This window comes from Syngnathus typhle, linkage group LG1 (genome assembly GCF_033458585.1).
Source record: "Syngnathus typhle isolate RoL2023-S1 ecotype Sweden linkage group LG1, RoL_Styp_1.0, whole genome shotgun sequence".
NCBI lineage: Eukaryota > Metazoa > Chordata > Actinopteri > Syngnathiformes > Syngnathidae > Syngnathus > Syngnathus typhle.
In genome coordinates, this window is record NC_083738.1 from 4,174,657 (window position 1) to 4,192,500 (window position 17,844).

A 17,844-nucleotide genomic window follows, 5' to 3' on the forward strand; every position below is an offset into this window, starting at 1 on the left:
GTAGGCGAGCTACGTGAGAGCCACAACTTAGTTCAATTTCTCCTTCGTGGCCCAAGGTCTGGAGGAGACCCACCAGTGATTGAATTTGAAGGGCAAATTTCTGGAACGCCATTGGATCACCCCGCCTGACCTCTGGGCCATCCAGGACGCTGGATATCTTCTTTAGGGCAAGCTGATGAGGTTGACCATATTTGTCATAGAGAGCTGTCATGGTGTCCGTGTAGGGGGTTGGGGAGTTTAGATAGGCGTCAGATATCAGTTTGGCTTCCTCTAACTTAAGATGGTCTACTAGTACCTGATACTTGAAGAGTTCTGTAGCATTGGAGGGGAGGAGGTTCTCCAATGCTATACGTAGCCGGGCAAACTCACTAGGGTCCGGGAAAGTGAACTTGGGAATGGTCGGTTGGGGTCCTCTGTACACTGGCTCTGGGAATGGAGGTTGCATGTAAGGGGTGGTTCTGTGAGAGTGTGGCACTTGAAGATGTGATGGACCAGTTGGGGATGCTCTTAGAGGTAAGGGTAAGTTACATGGCGGTACAGGAGGAACATGGGAGGACTCACGGCTAGAAGGAATGAACTGTGGATGACGGAATTGGGCTGGTTGTGGCTGAGGCCTGTAGTGTAGAGGCTTGGTCTTCGGTGGAGTCAGGTAAGGAGGTAACTGCTTAGCTCCCAGATTAAAGGCACTGAGGTCGGCGTTTAGAGCTTCCTCGGGTTCAGGCCATGGCGAGGGATCAGGCCAATCCTCCTCTTCCTCTGACTCAGTGAATGTCGAGCTGTTGCTCGCGGTGACAGCCCCATTAGGTGGTGTGGGACTGGAACATGCTGGTAGAGGGATGTTCACTTGACTCGTGCCTATTCTTAGAGAGTGGGCCACGTCAATCAGCTGCTGAAGGTCACTACGGGCTTTATTTAGCTCCTTCAGTCCGGCATGGATGGCTTCGTGAGTCTCACGCAGAACCGCATTCTCATCTTGTAAGGTTTGGCGGTTCGGGTGGTACATTGGGTGCTGGGTTGGCTGTTGTTGGTATGACTGGACAGGTGCAGATAAGGTTCTATCATCCGCATTCCTCCTCCGGGTGAAGCTTGAGGCTAGCTGAGGGGCTCTATACTGAGCAGCATCCTCGAAGCTCTCCGGGTGAAGTTGAGGTGCATGCAAGGAGATCGTATATGTATATACATATATAACTATATATATATATATATTAGGGGTGTAACGATACATCGATACAGATCGATTCATCGATATAATGCTCTACGATTTATTGGCATCGATGCTAAACGTAAACATCGATTTATATCGCCGTGTTTGACCTCGACCATTAGACGCGACTTTATTTTGAAATCCATTTCATTGTTGCTTGCTTCCTCTTTCCGGGAGCGCACTGCGCGTGTTGTGAGCAGAGCACGCACGTGAAAGGGGAGTTGACAACTAGTACGCGGCTCCTGGGCTGGTGCTATGGCTAGTGTCCAAAAAGACGAGGAAATTTGCTCCCCTTTAGGCTTCAAGTCATTCGTTTGGAAGCACTTTGGATTCCAAAGAAAAGATGGCTCAACGGACAAGACACGTGCAGTTTGTAAATCCTGCCATGCTGTGATCAAATATTCAGGGAGCACAAATCTCGCCGCTCATTTAAAGAAAAAACACGACATCAAAGTTCAGTGTTTAAATAAGCACTTTGTATACTACAATACTCTTGTAATTTCCTAAATAAAGAGTTTGCAGTACCTTGTTGATTTTGCGTATGAATTGTTATAAATCAGGTTATTGTTCTATAAAAAAAAAAAAAATCGATCGTAGAGCACTATATCGCGATATATCGTGAATGAATCGCAGCAGGCTTTAAGATATCGGCAAATATCGTATCGTAGTTCTTTGTATCGATATTATATCGTATCGTGACAAAACCCGCGATTTACACCCCTAATATATAACTATATAACTATATATATATATATATATATAACTATATATATATATATATATAACTATATATATATAACTATATATATATATATACCTGTGTTTTCTATTTGACATTATTATATTGTTTTATTGTGCCGAGGTTTCCAAACAGATACTACGGTACTTCGGTTACACGCTCAATTAAATTGGAACTGAATAAAAATAAACTTGATGAATCATACACAACTGAATTATATATTGTCTATTACCGTGCATTGAAACGTCTGGCTCTATCTATCTGGTGGTTCTTCGTGTCAAACCTAACCACCGTAAAAAAAATATTTTAAAAAGTGGAGCCGATATAGAAGCTTAACATTTCAGTCATTCCTGCAATTGAATGCATCAAATTAAAGTTCATATAGATTACTCAAGAATGCTGGGTTACGTATGCAATGAATTCCGCTTGACATCTCGCGAGATCTGAGTGTGAACTAATTCCAGCGGAAGTAGTTCGCCATCCTCTTTTCCGCCGGCCATAGAGGAGTACACGGCAGGGTAAGCTATGGTGTTAGCAATTTGACTTGCCAATCTTGAGCCATCCGTGTGAGAACACTTCTTTTATACTAAATAAAATAAAGGAGATCGCTCCTAAACGTATCATTGTTACACCAAAACCCATATCGTCGCGACATACATGAAAGTTGGCTTCATTACGACGTCTCCCGCTAACGCCTCCCATCAGCGTCCGTGAATCACCCGCATGTCGTCAACGCTCACTGACCTGACGAAAACCTCCCGAAAGCATAAATGAAGATAAATCCTTCAGCCTTGTATTTCCGTAACAAAGTAGTCGTGCTTGGGATTGGTTCAATATGCGAAGTCCATTTATCTCCCTGAGTTGTTTACTATGCTAACAAGGCTGACAACACACCCAATGTGTTAGCATGCTAAGCTAACGATAATAGCTGCTTTTGATGCCGTTGCAATTATCTGCTAATAGCATATCAGTTACAAACCTGTTTTTAAACCTGTATAATGTCATTGGGTCACGAACTTTGAAACGTGACAGGGTCTGCTATGGTTTGCAACTATCTGAACTTGTAATGATTGCTTGTGTCACATCTACATTACACAGAGATAGGTTTGGATGTAGAATGAATGTTTAAACGTAGAAATTATGCTTTTTTTTAACAGGTGAAGTAAGTTTCTTATCACTTGTTTTCCAATATGGAGCATGCATATTTGCTTGATGGTGAGGTCTGTGAATTTCCTATTAAACATAGCTTTTCTTCCACAGCATTATGAAGCTGAACCCATATGTAACCTCTTCCCGCCGCAAGAACCGCAAGAGGCACTTCAATGCTCCTTCACACATCAGGAGGAAGATCATGTCCTCCCCCTTGTCCAAGGAACTCCGTCAGAAGTACAACGTGAGGTCCATGCCCATTCGCAAAGATGACGAAGTCCAGGTACTGAAATGAAGCTTGACTTAAAATAAGAAAACCTGTTAATTATGCATACTCATGATTTGTTTGCCACACACAGGTTGTCCGTGGACACTACAAAGGCCAACAGATTGGCAAAGTGGTGCAGGTGTATAGAAAGAAGTACGTCATCTACATTGAGCGTGTGCAGAGAGAAAAGGCCAATGGAACCACAGTCCATGTTGGCATTCATCCCAGCAAGGTGACCACTTTCTCTGCTTGTACTTGTTGGTGAATATGAAATGAAGGCCAATGCTTGCATGCTTTCGGGTATGCTTCAAACAAATGAGAAAGGTGAAATTTTTATCCTTTTTGTTCTAAATAATTATTTGCAGATATCCCTTAAAGTGTTTTTATTTTTGTGATTTTAGTTAGTACCCCAAATGGGAGTGCATGAGCTCAGTCTCCGGTGGAACTAAAAGTCATATCCCGGTTTAATTGAGTCCATTCATGTCAGCGATAAATTTTGCTGTGTGGCTTTAACTGAAAGAAATTGTATTTCTGAATGGTTGAAGAATCAGAAACAGTTATTAATTATGTAAGGCAGTGGTCCCCAGCCTTTTTTGCGCCACGGACCAGTTACGTGTCAGAAATATTATCGCGGACCGGCTTTTATATCAATAAATAATACATTTATGATAAATATATAAATACGATGAAATAAAATGATACGACTGGAATAAAACCAAGTATAAACCACATAAAAATAAAACTCACCATTACGTTGAATTAGTGGGAGCACTGAGCATCCCACTAACAAGTAAACAAGCGGTGTTACAGGTCAACTTGCTCCCATGTTATCTTCCTCCCTGTCTCCAGTTGCGCTCGGTAGGGCAAAGCATTGTGCGCAATCTTGTTTCGTGGCTGCAGATTCGTCACAAGCGATATGGAACTTGCCTGACTGCAAAACTGTTCAAATTCTCAATTAAAACGTTGAACGAAACGTCTAGTTTACATTTCTGACTGGCTGCAAGAAATAGCAAACACAAAAAAAAAATGGAACAGTCATAAGCGGGATTTGAACCTGTGACGCAAAGTATTAAAAAATGGCTCACTGGCCATTGGCTTAACCGCTATTATCGTACAGTCACTGTAACCAAGGCAAATTATCTTGAATATAGTCAAAACCAAATTACCCGGCGAGGGTACGAGTTGACCCGATGCCGAGTATATACCCGCCCATGTTAACTTGCTTTTCGGAATCAACTTGACATGGTCGCATTCCCAAGTTTCACGCCAACCTCGCAGTAGGGCATTATGCATTTATGAAAACTTTCAAGACACATAAGGAATGGGTCCAAGCACTAAAGCAACGGTGTCACCCTTGTTGACCTGAATTAATTGATCGTCAATAAAAAGGAAAATAAATAATTCTGTGCGGCTTGGTGGCCCGGTACCAAGTGACCCACGGACCGCTACCGGTCCGGTGGTTGGGGACCCCTGATGTAAGGTAATTATCAACATTGTCTGTGTCTAAAGTCAAAATTAAAATCTAGTTCTTTCTGTTAAGTTAAAGTCCCAGTGATCGTCACACACACATCTGGGTATTGTGAGATTTGTCCTCTGCATTTAACCCATCCCCGTGTGATTTTGATCCATCCTCTGGGAAAGAGGGGAGCAGTGCCGCGCTCGGGAATCATTTGATGATCTAATCCTCCAATTCCAACCCTTCATGCTGAGTGCCAAGCAGGGAGGCAATGGGTCCCATTTTTATAGTCTTTGGTTGAACACACAACCTTCCAGTCTCAGGGCGGACACACTACCACTAGACCTTTTGAGCGGTTGTGCAGACAATGGATATATTATACAGTGTCTTAGTGTAATGATGTTAGACTCCCACTCCCTGTTGGCTAATATGTTTGGCAATGCACTAAAATCACATCAAGCTGTTGTGTTGCCTACTGTATATTTATTTTCTGTGTATTTTCTATTTTTTACCTGCTAATTTGCTGTTAGAAAAAAAAATGTACCGGTATTCTGGTGTTTCGTGACTGTTTTATGATAGCGTCACAGTTGGCATGGCCTCACCATCTTTTCTTGGTAATTACTTTTAACCTCCTTTTGCAATATCAATATTTGTCAAAAGTTTTTGTATAATGGCAGCCATGAAGTTGAGGGTTACTGACTTAGAGGAGGGGCTCTGCACAGTGGTAGAAGTTAGCCATCAGCAGCAGTTGGGTCGGTGGGGATGACTCCTCAGTGTGGACACATCGGGGTGGTTAAAAACAGGCAAGACTGTCCATCTCTTGGTCAGGCGTATTTAAATACGTGTAAATCGATTGATCAGCGCGTCCGAATCACGGTGCAGAGGTGCAATGTTCTGGCCTTCCTGTCTGGAGTTTCTGTGATTTCCCCGTGCTTGTGGGTACTCCAGTTTCCTCCCACATTCCAAAAACATGCATCGTAGGCCGATTGACTTCTAATCGCCTCGTAGGTGTGAGTGCGGGTGGTGGCTCGTCTCTGTTCGCCCTGTGATTGGCTGGTAACTGGTTCACGGTGTCCACTTTCGATTGCCTGAAGTCAGCTGGGATAGGCTCCAGCACACTCATGACCCTTGTGAGGAAAAGCGATAGATGGACATTAAATTAAGGACTAATGTGAAAACTGCATTACAAAATGGCAATTTTGTGTAGCTGAGTCGAACGATCTGTTGCATACTGTCAGTCGTGATTAGTGTAAATTTGTAAATCAGGCTTTCTCACTGAGCCAATGCTAAAAATTTATCAATGCTGCGCAGATAGTCCCTCTTCAAGGTCACACGGAAGCTGCAGCGCTTTCAGCTGATAGTGTTTGAGACTCTTGCCCTGATCACCTGGTAGTCATGCACCTGACACAGACTATGCCATCTTTCTATGCATGAAATGGTAGACTGCATCCACAATCTTTTGTCACTGCCACGCTATGTCTCTCTCTAATGATAACTGAAATCAACAAAATGTCCACCATACAATTCAAATAATAGTTGTAGTAGCAATCATGATTAGGACCTTCTTAAACTAACTGTGTAATATTGTTTAAAACCAATCTAATCACATTTCCTTTCCTCATAGGTGGTCATCACCAGGCTAAAGTTGGACAAGGACCGCAAAAAGATTCTGGAGCGCAAGGCCAAATCTCGCGCTGATGGAAAGGAGAAGGGCAAATACAAGGAGGAGACCATTGAGAAGATGCAGGAATAAACATTTTTTGCTATCAATAAATTGTATAAAACAGTTTGTCCATGTCATGTTTTCTTGTATCACACCAAATTGACAATTAATAGTGAATGTTGCAGGTGCCAAGCAGAAAGCTTCTGACTAAGATGCTTGTGAAATTGAAAAGCTTTATGTATGAGATGACTTTTCAGTTAAATAAGGTCCTGGTCATTAAAGATATTCAACATATGGCACTTTTTATGGTCAGATTTGTTGGCTTTAACAGCATTGTCACATTTACTACTATAGAGTGCGTCACATTTATACTTGGTAAGGTAAATGCGCTGATCAAATTCAACTTGGATGAATCATTCATTCCAATTCAGGGGTCCTGCTGCCCCTCAAAGCTCCTCAATCCACCAATCAAAAACAAGGCCTTTGTTGGCATTAGAATGTCTTAAAATATTGACGTAAGATTAATTTAATAAAGTGTCAAATCTCAAAATGAACATTCTTTAATTTAAAAAGTAACTTGTAACCACACAATGATGATATTAGAACCAACAAAACAATGATGTGGGTTTAGTTAGTTTTAAGACGTGAGCAACTTTTGACAGCATGGGGCATTTAATTTAAAATGGAATTTTAACTTCAGCTGCAGGACTCATTGGTGAGACTGCCCTTTCTGACTGGTCAAATCAAGAGTAGCTGGACAAATGGACGTAATCCCCTCAATGCGTAGTTGTTCAATTTGGACATCAGAAATGTCATAATGGGCGATATCCCATGCGTTGAATTGAATTAAACTTAAAACCGGTACTGAGAATAGACGGATGGACAAACATGGGTGTGTTTCTGAAAGAAGAAAAAAAAAAAGCACTTATATGCTAAATCGGTCTGGTGGGCATGCGCACTAACACTTCCTTCTCTCCGCGTGATGTCGTCACGTGACGCTTTGACGCTTCGTGTTTCAAGTTGTGAGAAGTTTCTATCCGTGTGACATTCTCCCTTCTAAGTTTGCTGAGGCCATGGCAGAATTAAGTTTTGTCATCGCTATGTCCGCAATGACCCTGTTTTGGGGCGTAGTGGGAGGAGTGGTGCCCTGGTTTATCCCCAAAGGACCAAACAGAGGGTGAGTCTGTTAGTGTCACTTCACTAGCACAGCTAAATGAAAAACGAAAACGTTCATTATTGTGTCTATGATCATAATTGGAAGCTTGCAGTGTTTTTTTTTTTTTTTTACGGTGTATGTGTTAAATGTTGGTCAGAAAATTCCACAGCGTTTCCTACGAGTTTGTGTTGGCGAGTACAGGCTCATACTAGATCAAGTTTCACCTGTGTGTAAACTTAATGTTGAGCTTTTTAGTCTACATGTCTGATTTAAGTTTTTAAAAGTATACTCTCGTACGTGAAAAAATAAAAATAGCTAATTTCTGAAAAAAAAAGATTCACTCACCGTATGAATGTCTATGAATACCTTGAGCTAAAATTTCCTCAAACATTGTCTTTTCCCCACAGAGTGATTATCACGATGCTGGTATTGACTTCAATTTGCTGCTACTTGTTGTAAGTATTCCTAGGCAATGTTTGTAATTTAAACACATCAAACATCTTCTTTAGCTAATAATACTTACTTTTTATAAGTATATATTGTACCATGTGTCCTAAATACCCAACTATTCCACAAATATACCGTAAATTCCGGACTATAAACCGCACCGGACTATAAGCCGCACCAGCTAAAATTGGGGGATTTTAGATAGTTTTTTTCTTATATAAGCCGCACGTGCACACGCGTTTTTTTTACAAAGAAAGACCGTTCACAGAAAGCCTTTTTAAAGTTTTTATTACATACTTTAACACAGTGTTTCCCAACCGCTGTGCCGCGGCACACAAGTGTGCCGTGACGAATCATCAGGTGTGCCGCCCAGTTTCGTCTAATTGGTTCAAAGTGAGAAGCATGTAGTGATAGACAGGGCAATTAAATGCTCTTCCAATAGAGGGCAGTGTATCAGCGCGATATGTCTCTTCTAGGAGTAGGAAGTTCATAGTTATCCTCGAGTGAGACGTTACGGAGCGCATTGTAAACAGGATCGCCGAACCACTGGTCAGTTCGCGCAAGGCCTAGTCAGCCACTTGCTAATCGTGCATGCGTGGAGAATCTTGAGATTTCATATTGTGTCGGTCTGATTGTATTGCATCGGCACATATTCCGTTAATGTGTGTGTTGCTGTGTGCTTTTGCTAACAGTGACAGACACTATGACGGTTGTGGTGCGTTTGCGGTCCAATGGAAATCAGAGCATGCAGTTCAACCGGAGAACCTGGATTGGTTATTTTTCACATACATAAAATAAACAGTCAAGTCGAGACACCTCGACTGTGATTGCCACTCAGCTGCTGTCAGAACAGCAGAGCTTCTTTAAAAGTGACTTTGTTCTTCTTGTTGCAATATTTATAGACCAGGTCTAAAACAGTAAACAAAATCACGCTGATTCTTTTATTTTAATCTCAATCACTTTAAATAGTTTATTACTTACACCGTCTAAAATCTTTTTAAAAACTCACTTTTACTTAAAAAAAAAAAAAAGGAATACAATTGAAAGAATATTTAGTATTTATTTCTATTAAAATATTCAACTCTCCATACATACATATATATAGGAATAGGATTTTACGTCTTTCGTTGTAATATAACTGATTTTAATATTGGAGCATAACAGATTTTTGTTGGCGGTGTACCGCGAGATTTTCTCCAATGAAAAGGTGTGCCGTGAATGAAAAAAGGTTGGGAAACACTGCTTTAACATGTCTTTCTCAACATTGCCTGTGGCGAAGGGTTTAGAGCCCTTTGACGCAGGTCACCTAGTGTGCATTCCTACTAAAGCTCATAATAGTCACAAGCAACACAGCCAGAATAAGCAGCAGCCATAGTAGTGTTTCAAAATAGTATTTTTGTTGTTGTTTTTTTCTTCAAGATACCGCAGTGTATAAACGTGATCAAGTCATCACGAAAAAATTCTCATATAAGCCGCATCTGACTATAAGCCGCAATTTTGGAAAAAAGTCGCGGCTTATAGTCCGTAATTTACGGTACTTTTCTGGAAACCACTTCACCCAATACTGAAAACAATCTTATGTCAATGTAAAGATTGACGTGTAGTGTTAGTTGTGGGAATGGTCTGTTAGATCACAATGGTCGGGTTGTAAAGAAACAATTTCGGGTAAAATCTAAAACTTCCATCTGTCAATTTATGATACCGTCACTTCTTACCAGATGGTTGTGTACAACCTGGACTGGTCAAAACCTCGTAAAGGTATGGGAAAAGCATAAATCCAGGCACAAGGTGATCCCCGATGCTGGTTAGAGACCCGCAATGTCCAACATTTGTTGAGCAGTGATGTTCATATGTATTCTTTCTATCAGTTGGTTGATAGCCTTTCTGGCCCAGCTGAACCCGCTGTTTGGGCCGTCTCTATCCACTGATGCCATTTGGTACCTCAACTACCACTGGTCGTAAGTGCTCAGGTAAAACCCATTTGGAATGTCAAGGCCAGCATTTTCTGCATGTTGTAGTAATTGGACTGATTAATTCTCAGAGTATGGTCTCAGGAGACGGTCGTGCAACATGAGGGACCACTTATCACTTCGTGCTGCAGTCCAGTTTTGAAAAGCCTTTAACTCGCATCCTTGTGGTTTTACAAACTGACGCCACATCTGTGCCTTGTACAATTACAAGCTCCAAAGGACTTTTCTTAAAAGAGTGTGTTTTGATGTTGAAATAAACCTTAATATAAAAAGTTACTGTTTGGTTGATGTGTGTTTAGTTCTGGTCTTTAAACAAGTGAACTTGTCATAAATGTTACTTGTTGTGCCGTATCCTCTGTTTTTTATACAGATCCCATTAGTATAGGGGTGTCCAAACTTTTTGCAAGGAGGGCCATATCTAGTGACGTGAAGGGGCCCGGGTGCCAATATAATTTTTCGGTTCAATTCCGGGGGGGGGGGGGGGCTATTGTGCTAATGTGACGTCGAACGCTGCTCGCTCACTTCTCTTTGGGGGGGGGGGGGGGGGGGGGTTAATGGGACGTCAAACGCTTCGCTTGATTTCATTTGTGTGGCGGGCTCCGTCTAGTGTTGAAACTGAGAAGTGCAACAGAGTTGAGCTCAAGCTTCTTGTGCGGGCCATATTCAATTACGTTTTCAGAATTTGCTGCGGGCCAATAAAAACTGGGGGCCGTAGTTTGGACACCCCTGCATTAGTATTATAGTCACATTTTTAGGGTGTTTCATAAAGTACGCAGTTTTTAAAAATGCAATAAATCAGCCAAAATGATGCAAAATTCAAATTTTTTATTTAATTTCATTCAACATATACTTAAATTTAATAATGAAAAATGATATCGAGCATATGTCCACCTCCACTTTCTCTGCAGGCAGTTATCCGATCGTTGAAATTAACGACAACTTTTTTGCAGACGTCCCTGTCGATTTCGCCGATTACTAAAAAACTGCGTACTTTATGAAACACCCTATAGTATGGATGTCTAGAAAATAAATCAACATTTATTTTTATGGGTGCTTAGTTTGAACGCTTTCAACTGGTGAATTAGACCAAGTATACTTAGAGCATGGTGTTCTCTTTAAACTTAGTATTTTCCTCAAACTTAATAATGATTTTTTTAGAACTTCATAATAATTCTCAAGAACAGAAAGTGCTTGTCATGTAAATACTATGTACAATTTATTCGTGGCTACCTGAAAACTACTGGATGGAAGGCGAATGAGGATTGTCTGTCTAGCTTGCCGTAGTAGTCCTGCGTCACTCTCTAAAGCGTAGGTAAAATGGCGTCTCCCGATGTTCACGTCCGAATATGCGAACAAGAAATATTAAAATATGACCTGGAAGTCAAGGCTGTCATCCAGGTGAGGATTTTATTTAGTATTATGAATTGGGGCAGTGTTGGATCACGGTGGTCTTTGGGCTTGTCGTTTCAGAGGAATGTTTTTATCTAGTAATATGCGACTGCCTAAGTCGATGATTAATTACTTACGTGATCAGAAGTAGATGTGCGTGCGTGTGTAATGTACCAATTCGTTTATACTATAACTATAACGATGTATTTTATACAGGAAATTGATTCTGTTTTCAATTAGAAGAAACTGCTGATTAGCACGTCTGCCTCGCAGTTCTCGGGCTGTTCGATTTGCATGAGGTTTAACTTCAACAAAGACTCAACACTGGTGGTCTCGATGCTCAATTAGGTTTTGTTTTTGTTAGGGTTTGCACCTTACTAAGACAAATGTCCTTTCTTATGGGAACACAATGCGTCCGTGAGGCGACACGCAAGCGCACAAAGTACGAAGTAACACTACAAATACATTTGTAGAATTATTTCTGACGAAAATTATATCTCAACGTTGCTTGAAAACTGTGGTCAATAAAGATATTTCAACTTTAGAAGCAAAATAGTTGCTTCCACTTTATGATTTGTGTCAAGGTCTGATTTACGAACATATCACATTATTGATCTTAATGTAACTTAAAAAATGGTCAGCAGTTTACTCTTGTTTTGGTTTTGAATGTGGCGCCACAATACTTTCATACAGTAATCAATAGAAATGAAATTATTGGTAGTGTCAAAAATATGAAATATTGTGTGCTAAATTATTCTAAACTACTTAAAAAATGTAGGTTTATTTTTATGCTATCAAATGGATTTCAAATGACTAAAATGAAGTTTTCGTATTTTAGCTGTCAGCTTTCTTTTTTATATTTACTGATGTTTTAAGTTTTTGCTGTGGTATCATTTTAGTACGCGTATTGAGGTATTTTATTCTATTTTAGCTTAGCTTTTTTATTTTTCTATTTTTATAAATTAATAACGAAAAATTTTGCCTTTGTCTCCTTCAATTTTGATGTACGTGGCCCTCAAACGAAAAAGTTTGGACATTCCTGTTCTAAGTGTTTGAGGGAATGCTGGGATGAGAGAGGGGAGGGCAGGTTGAGCTGTGTCAGGGGTCCGACGTGCCATACCATAAAAGGGTAAGCAAACCAGGCAGTTGCAGCCCCGAATATATCCCCCTTCTAATTTACCTCCCATGCACACACCTTTTCTTGCCAACAAACAATTACATTTCATATTTTACATATTGTCACCCAAATTTCCAAGCTGCTCATGAATGCATCATTCACAATGAGACTGGTTGAGACGGGAGAGCTGATCTTCAACAAATGAGCCATGTAAGATGAGTCAAACTGCGACAGTTAATAATGTGGAACAATTAATTGGTAATTTTAGGGGATGATGTCAAGTGACTCTTTCATTATTGTGAAAAGCCCACCGACAGGGAAAAGTCTTGTTATTTTCTGCTTACCATTTGTGCTGACTATTTTCCAAATACAGTAAAAAAAAAAAAAATTCAATTACTTGTACACAAAATGTTAAGTTGTGGCCATTCAAAACAAAGTTGTTGCTCCATTATAATAAGATAATTTGTTTGCGTTCATTGAGTACTAAAGGAATGAAAGTATTCACCAAATAAGACAATTTGGACTTCAAAATTACAGAATATTTAAAGAATAAATCAAATCCCTATCTCCTTTTACGTTTTGTGAACAAAAAACTTGCTGGCAGCTGGTTTTTCATCCATCCATTTTTTGTACCGCTTTGCCTCCACGGGGGTTGCGGGCGTGCTGGAGCCGATCCCAGCGGTCATCGGGGAGTAAGCAGGGGACATCCTGAACCGGTCGCCAGCTAATTGCAGGGCATACAGAGACGAACAACCATCCGCACTCACACCAAGGGGCAATCTAGAGTGCCCACTCGACCTATCAAGCATGTTTTGGGGATGTGGGAGGAAACCAAAGTGCCCGGAGCAAACCCACGCGGGCTCGGGGAGAACATGCAAACTCCACACAGGTCGGAGGTGGAATTGAACCGGCACCCTCCTAACTGTGAAGCGGATGTGCTAACCAGTGTTCCACCGAGCCGCCTGGTGTTTTAATGATTGCATTAATTTTTTTTTAAATTATTTATATTTCACTGTTATATGTTAACATGGTTGCAGTTGTGCTCCTTGTAGTTGCAATGCATGTTCCCCTATATGAGAATTGTAAAGTAAAATAAGTCCATATCAGGGGTGTTGTCAAAGTCAAAAGTTAAAGTCTGCTTTATTGTCAATTTCTTCACATGGCGAGACACACAAAGAAATCGAAATAACGTTCCCTCTATCCCACGGTGACAAAACATAGTATGTACACAATATACATACAAGTAAACAACACAAAAAAATAAGAACAAGAAGGCACTTGCTGATATTTTTTCCATACTACTGAAGATATGAATAAAACTAAAAGGGAGGCTTCAGAGAGCCCCACACATGGCATGGGATTTTTATTTATTTACCATTTTTAGGCCACAAAATAGATAAATATACTAACATACGAATTTGTGTTGAATGACCACAAGTTATCATTTTGTTGTCTTTCTATTGTTTCCACAATAGTAATAATAATAAAAAGTTCCATGTGCCTCCTTTTTAACTTTAAGCACCTGGCATTGATCTCTTACTATTATTGATGTATCTTTTCTTGTGTTGTGTGCTTTTGCTGTAACGCTCTTATCCAAAATGCCACATGTCATATTCTGGCAGGATATTAACGAGTGCAGAGGTCCTCAAAGCAAGCTGACCGAACTGAACGCAGACGTGAAAAAGAGTTTTCACAATCTACGATTGCGCATTCAAGTGAGACCTTCATAAAGCCCTGACAATTTGCATTTATATGTCATTCATAACATAATTTTATTGTTTTTATGGCAGGATTTAGAGCAGATGGCCATGGAGCAGGACAAAGAGTCTGACAAGCTGGCCTTGATCAGTCAGGTAGAAGGACACAGGAAACAAATGCTGAGGTAACTTTTTCATCCGATTGAAATATCTACTACTGTCACGTTCCAAAAACGTGCACGTTTGTGTGTTTGTGGCAGCAATCAGACGACCTGGAGGAAGTCCAACCTGGCCAGCAAATTGTCAATCGACAATATGGAGAAGCAGGCGCTCCTTAATGGAGCGGATAGCGACGCGAGACAGAGGTGAGGGGACAGCAGGTTAGGGTTAGTCGGCTGTCAGCTGGAGCTGATGGAAACTTGTATAGTGGGACAACTACGATTAACCTCCAATTGGTCACAGTTTAACTTTTAGCCACATCAATTTATGTACTTAAACTATTATTAAAGTATACCAAAGTATTCCAATAGCGTCTCTTCTCAGCAGTTCTGCAAATAAGAGGCCGAGAGTGCTTCAAGCTATTTATTTCTCACTCCCATTTAAACTTCACTGTGAAACACAAAAAGAATAGATAACTAAACATTCTATACAAACATTTTCAAGCAAACTAAATCATCTTGGAGAAAATGGGCACGTTAAATATGAGATGCCATAGACAGGCTAATGGTAATTAGCATCAATGTTATGTCATGTAAAAATACAAATAGCATAAAACAATACTCCCAGGCCTATATTCTCTGCTTTATTTCAACAAGTATTAGTGGTGCTTAATTTATTAGGGAACCTTCTTTGCTGCTCCTTTGTGCTTGTAGTTGTGCTGCATGACCTATTGAACAGCGCATGTTGCAACACTAGACCAAGGAATTTAGATTTTCCTCTACACCAAAAACCCATGAGAATGATTCACTTTGTTTTGGAAACTTATTACCCCTAAAGACATTTCCGAGCAGCCACAACGGAGAGTTGTGTATATGCTCTTTCCTACATCACTATACCGTCCATTTGAATGAGTATCATATATTTCTGTTATTTATTTGTTTTCTAATTGTATCATTCAGGAAGACCACCAAAGAAGGCCTGGCCCAGACATCCAGTGACATTACAAAGAATCTGATGAGCATCAGTCGGATGATGGCCCAGCAGGTTAATCAGAGCGAGGAGACGATGACAACGCTAGGTTGGACTGAGACTTTTTTTTTTTTTAAAGATTTTGAATTCCTGGAGCTTGCGCCATGCTGTTTGTATTGTGCTCAAATGGTTTTCTGTGCCGTTTCTAGCAACTTCATCCAGAACCATCCAAGAGACCAACGATGAATTTAAAACTATGACTGGGACCATTCAGCTGGGCAGGAAACTCATCACCAAGTATAACCGCAGGGAGCTTACCGATAAACTGCTCATCTTCCTCGCGCTGGCCCTCTTCCTTGCCACAGTGCTCTACATCCTGAAGAAAAGACTCTTTCCTTTCTTTTGATGCCTGTACACCATGAACGCATTCCAATACTTTCCCAAAGTGAGCACAAACGAATTCAGACATAATGCATCTTGTGCTACTTCCCTGGCTTCTTCTCACTGTCTCAACAAAAGCGAAATGCTGCTCACCACTCAAAGTGGGGCTCAATGAAATACAGTATATGCGACACAATGTTCTTTATCATGAGAATGGCTCATGTTGAATTCCTAATATAAACTTCATTGTGTTGTACTGAAATTGGAATTGTTCACAATGTTGGTGGCTCGCATTGCACCTGTTACTCTTGCGAGCTGAAAAAAAGTGCACGTATCTTTGTAGCCATGCCCACATGCGAATGGCCGAGACAGAACAGCACACATCCCTGTCTTTCTTCAGATAAGACCCGGAAAAGCAAACTGTGTCCTGCCTGTTTTTCCCCCCTCTCCAATATGGCTCAAACGTAATGGTGGGGGATATTTTTGGTGTGTGTGGGTTGGCTATCTGACGTTGCCTTTTCAGCACCTCGTAGGAGAGTGTGTCCAGAGGAGCGAGTTGCGTGACTTCGCTACAACTGTTGCCACCATTTTAAATATTCTCCTATTTAATTAACAATAACTGTTCAGTGTGGATGGTTGAAATGTGTCATGGAGTTCAATGTAGGAAGACATGCAGAGAGGCACCTTAATGTCAATGGTGTGACGTGGAAGCGGTGCCAACATGTTCCTATAAAAGTTTTCTTCGGCAGAGCGTTCGGTTGTCTGGGTAAAAGTTATACTGAAAGTGAAATTCAGAACCAATAAAAACGTGTCAAGGAGAAACTTAGTGACATTTTCTTCATTAGCAAAGTTAAATTGCATGACTAAATTTTCTCTGATTGTGCTCTTCAAATGTTTCTCAGTAAATTTGTAATTTGTGTTTTGTTTATTTTTTGACTGCAACACTTTAGTGCATGTTGTATATTAATTGTGATGTTTTATCCTATATCTTGTGCCTCACCTCCATTGCCCAATCTTGTGCTCCCACAGGCAAAATAATATTTTTTTATAATATATTTTTTTTTTAAATATATTTCGTATACAAGTATTTGTCCTTCATGAAAGACTGGGTCATGGTTGTGTCATTTACAGCCATACATGTCTGTGCCGGCTGCAGCCATTCAACAAGTTGAGTGAGTGTAAATGCGGTTGACAGCAGGTTGTAAAATATGTAAACTACTAGCAACATTTTAACCCTATTTAAGCAGGTTGAATGAAGCCTCATAATAGCCACTTGAACATTTTAACTAGACAGAAGCCATATGTATGACGGCTGAGAATGAACACCCACAGGATGGATGCTCTTGTTTCCTTGACGTCCTAGTGAGATGAGGTGGGTTTTTTTCTTCTTCTTTTTTTTTGCGTAATACAACCCGCAGATACAATATTACAATGGAAATGGTCATCATCTGCAACTACTGCATTTTATTGGGAGGTGTTTCTTTAAATCATGGTCACATTATTTAACTTCATTAGAGAACAATTGCTATTTGTATAGAAAAGTGCAGTTATACACCTCTAAATTAGAACTGTCAGTTAAATTAGGTCATTTGAATATTTTTCACTTTATTCCATAGCACGCTTGGCAAATGTGTTAAATTGACAAGTACCACGTTTCTGTGCTTTTTTTTATTTAGAATTTATTATTCATATTTGCTCGCAAAAATCCATGACAATATCCTGTGTCGGAAACAGGCATCGCTAAATATATTCAAACAAATAAACCAAAGTGTTTTGACCCAATTGCTAATGCCGTCAGAATAGTGGCCAATTACCAAGTCCTAATGCCATGGAGCGAGCTCCCGCTGTTGGAGGTGGGAAAGGCGGCCTGGACGTTGTTGAGCTCTCCTTGCATGCCGAAGTTCACGTAATTGCCATTATTGGAAGATACCGTTTGCATGGCGGCTGCGGAGTAACTGCACGCATAGTTTGTGCCGCAGGCGCTGTTGGCGTAGCTGCTAAACTGCGGATGCGGATAGTTGTTGTAGGCGAAGTGGTTGACGTGGGCCATACAGTAGGACGGATTGCAGGGGCTTGCCTC

General features: G+C 40.6%; 4 protein-coding genes across 5 annotated transcripts in view; 3 read left to right on the forward strand and 1 right to left on the reverse strand.

Moving 5' to 3' along the window:
* Positions 1 to 2,396: 2,396 nt before the first annotated feature.
* rpl26 (ribosomal protein L26) lies at positions 2,397 to 6,605 on the forward strand. The gene is made up of 4 exons (XM_061281759.1): positions 2,397 to 2,461; positions 3,204 to 3,375; positions 3,452 to 3,592; positions 6,441 to 6,605. The coding sequence occupies exons 2-4, from the start codon at positions 3,208 to 3,210 to the stop codon at positions 6,567 to 6,569; spliced, it is 438 nt and encodes a 145-aa protein (XP_061137743.1). The 5' UTR covers positions 2,397 to 2,461; positions 3,204 to 3,207; the 3' UTR covers positions 6,570 to 6,605.
* An 841-nt stretch (positions 6,606 to 7,446) lies between these two features.
* Positions 7,447 to 10,328, forward strand: atp6v0e1 (ATPase H+ transporting V0 subunit e1). The gene is made up of 4 exons (XM_061281772.1): positions 7,447 to 7,656; positions 8,043 to 8,090; positions 9,951 to 10,052; positions 10,124 to 10,328. The coding sequence occupies exons 1-3, from the start codon at positions 7,553 to 7,555 to the stop codon at positions 10,042 to 10,044; spliced, it is 246 nt and encodes an 81-aa protein (XP_061137756.1). The 5' UTR covers positions 7,447 to 7,552; the 3' UTR covers positions 10,045 to 10,052; positions 10,124 to 10,328.
* A 987-nt stretch (positions 10,329 to 11,315) lies between these two features.
* bnip1a (BCL2 interacting protein 1a) lies at positions 11,316 to 16,586 on the forward strand. The gene is made up of 6 exons (XM_061286159.1): positions 11,316 to 11,450; positions 14,181 to 14,273; positions 14,349 to 14,440; positions 14,516 to 14,620; positions 15,374 to 15,492; positions 15,593 to 16,586. Exons 1-6 carry the CDS (start codon positions 11,370 to 11,372, stop codon positions 15,787 to 15,789), a joined length of 687 nt encoding a protein of 228 aa, XP_061142143.1. The 5' UTR covers positions 11,316 to 11,369; the 3' UTR covers positions 15,790 to 16,586.
* A 622-nt stretch (positions 16,587 to 17,208) lies between these two features.
* The window catches only part of nkx2.5 (NK2 homeobox 5), a 2,334-nt gene continuing 1,698 nt past the window's right edge, over positions 17,209 to 17,844 (reverse strand). For both annotated transcript variants that reach the window (XM_061286158.1, XM_061286157.1), the window contains exon 2: positions 17,209 to 17,844. This exon is cut by the window's right edge and continues 347 nt beyond it. In XM_061286158.1, coding sequence (XP_061142142.1) covers positions 17,575 to 17,844 — 270 coding nt within the window. In that variant the 3' untranslated portion in view covers positions 17,209 to 17,574.

Bases quoted from the DNA above. Each gene is read 5' to 3' on its own strand.
- rpl26 (XM_061281759.1), top strand. From the start codon at position 3,208: ATGAAGCTGAACCCATATGTAACCTCTTCCCGCCGCAAGAACCGCAAG. The intron at 3,376-3,451 runs GTACTGAAATGA...TGCCACACACAG, and splicing joins GCAAAGATGACGAAGTCCAG to GTTGTCCGTGGACACTACAA. The intron at 3,593-6,440 runs GTGACCACTTTC...CTTTCCTCATAG, and splicing joins TTGGCATTCATCCCAGCAAG to GTGGTCATCACCAGGCTAAA.
- atp6v0e1 (XM_061281772.1), top strand. From the start codon at position 7,553: ATGGCAGAATTAAGTTTTGTCATCGCTATGTCCGCAATGACCCTGTTT. The intron at 7,657-8,042 runs GTGAGTCTGTTA...TTTTCCCCACAG, and splicing joins CCCAAAGGACCAAACAGAGG to AGTGATTATCACGATGCTGG. The intron at 8,091-9,950 runs GTAAGTATTCCT...TCTTTCTATCAG, and splicing joins TCAATTTGCTGCTACTTGTT to TTGGTTGATAGCCTTTCTGG.
- bnip1a (XM_061286159.1), top strand. From the start codon at position 11,370: ATGGCGTCTCCCGATGTTCACGTCCGAATATGCGAACAAGAAATATTA. The intron at 11,451-14,180 runs GTGAGGATTTTA...ATATTCTGGCAG, and splicing joins AAGTCAAGGCTGTCATCCAG to GATATTAACGAGTGCAGAGG. The intron at 15,493-15,592 runs GTTGGACTGAGA...TGCCGTTTCTAG, and splicing joins GGAGACGATGACAACGCTAG to CAACTTCATCCAGAACCATC.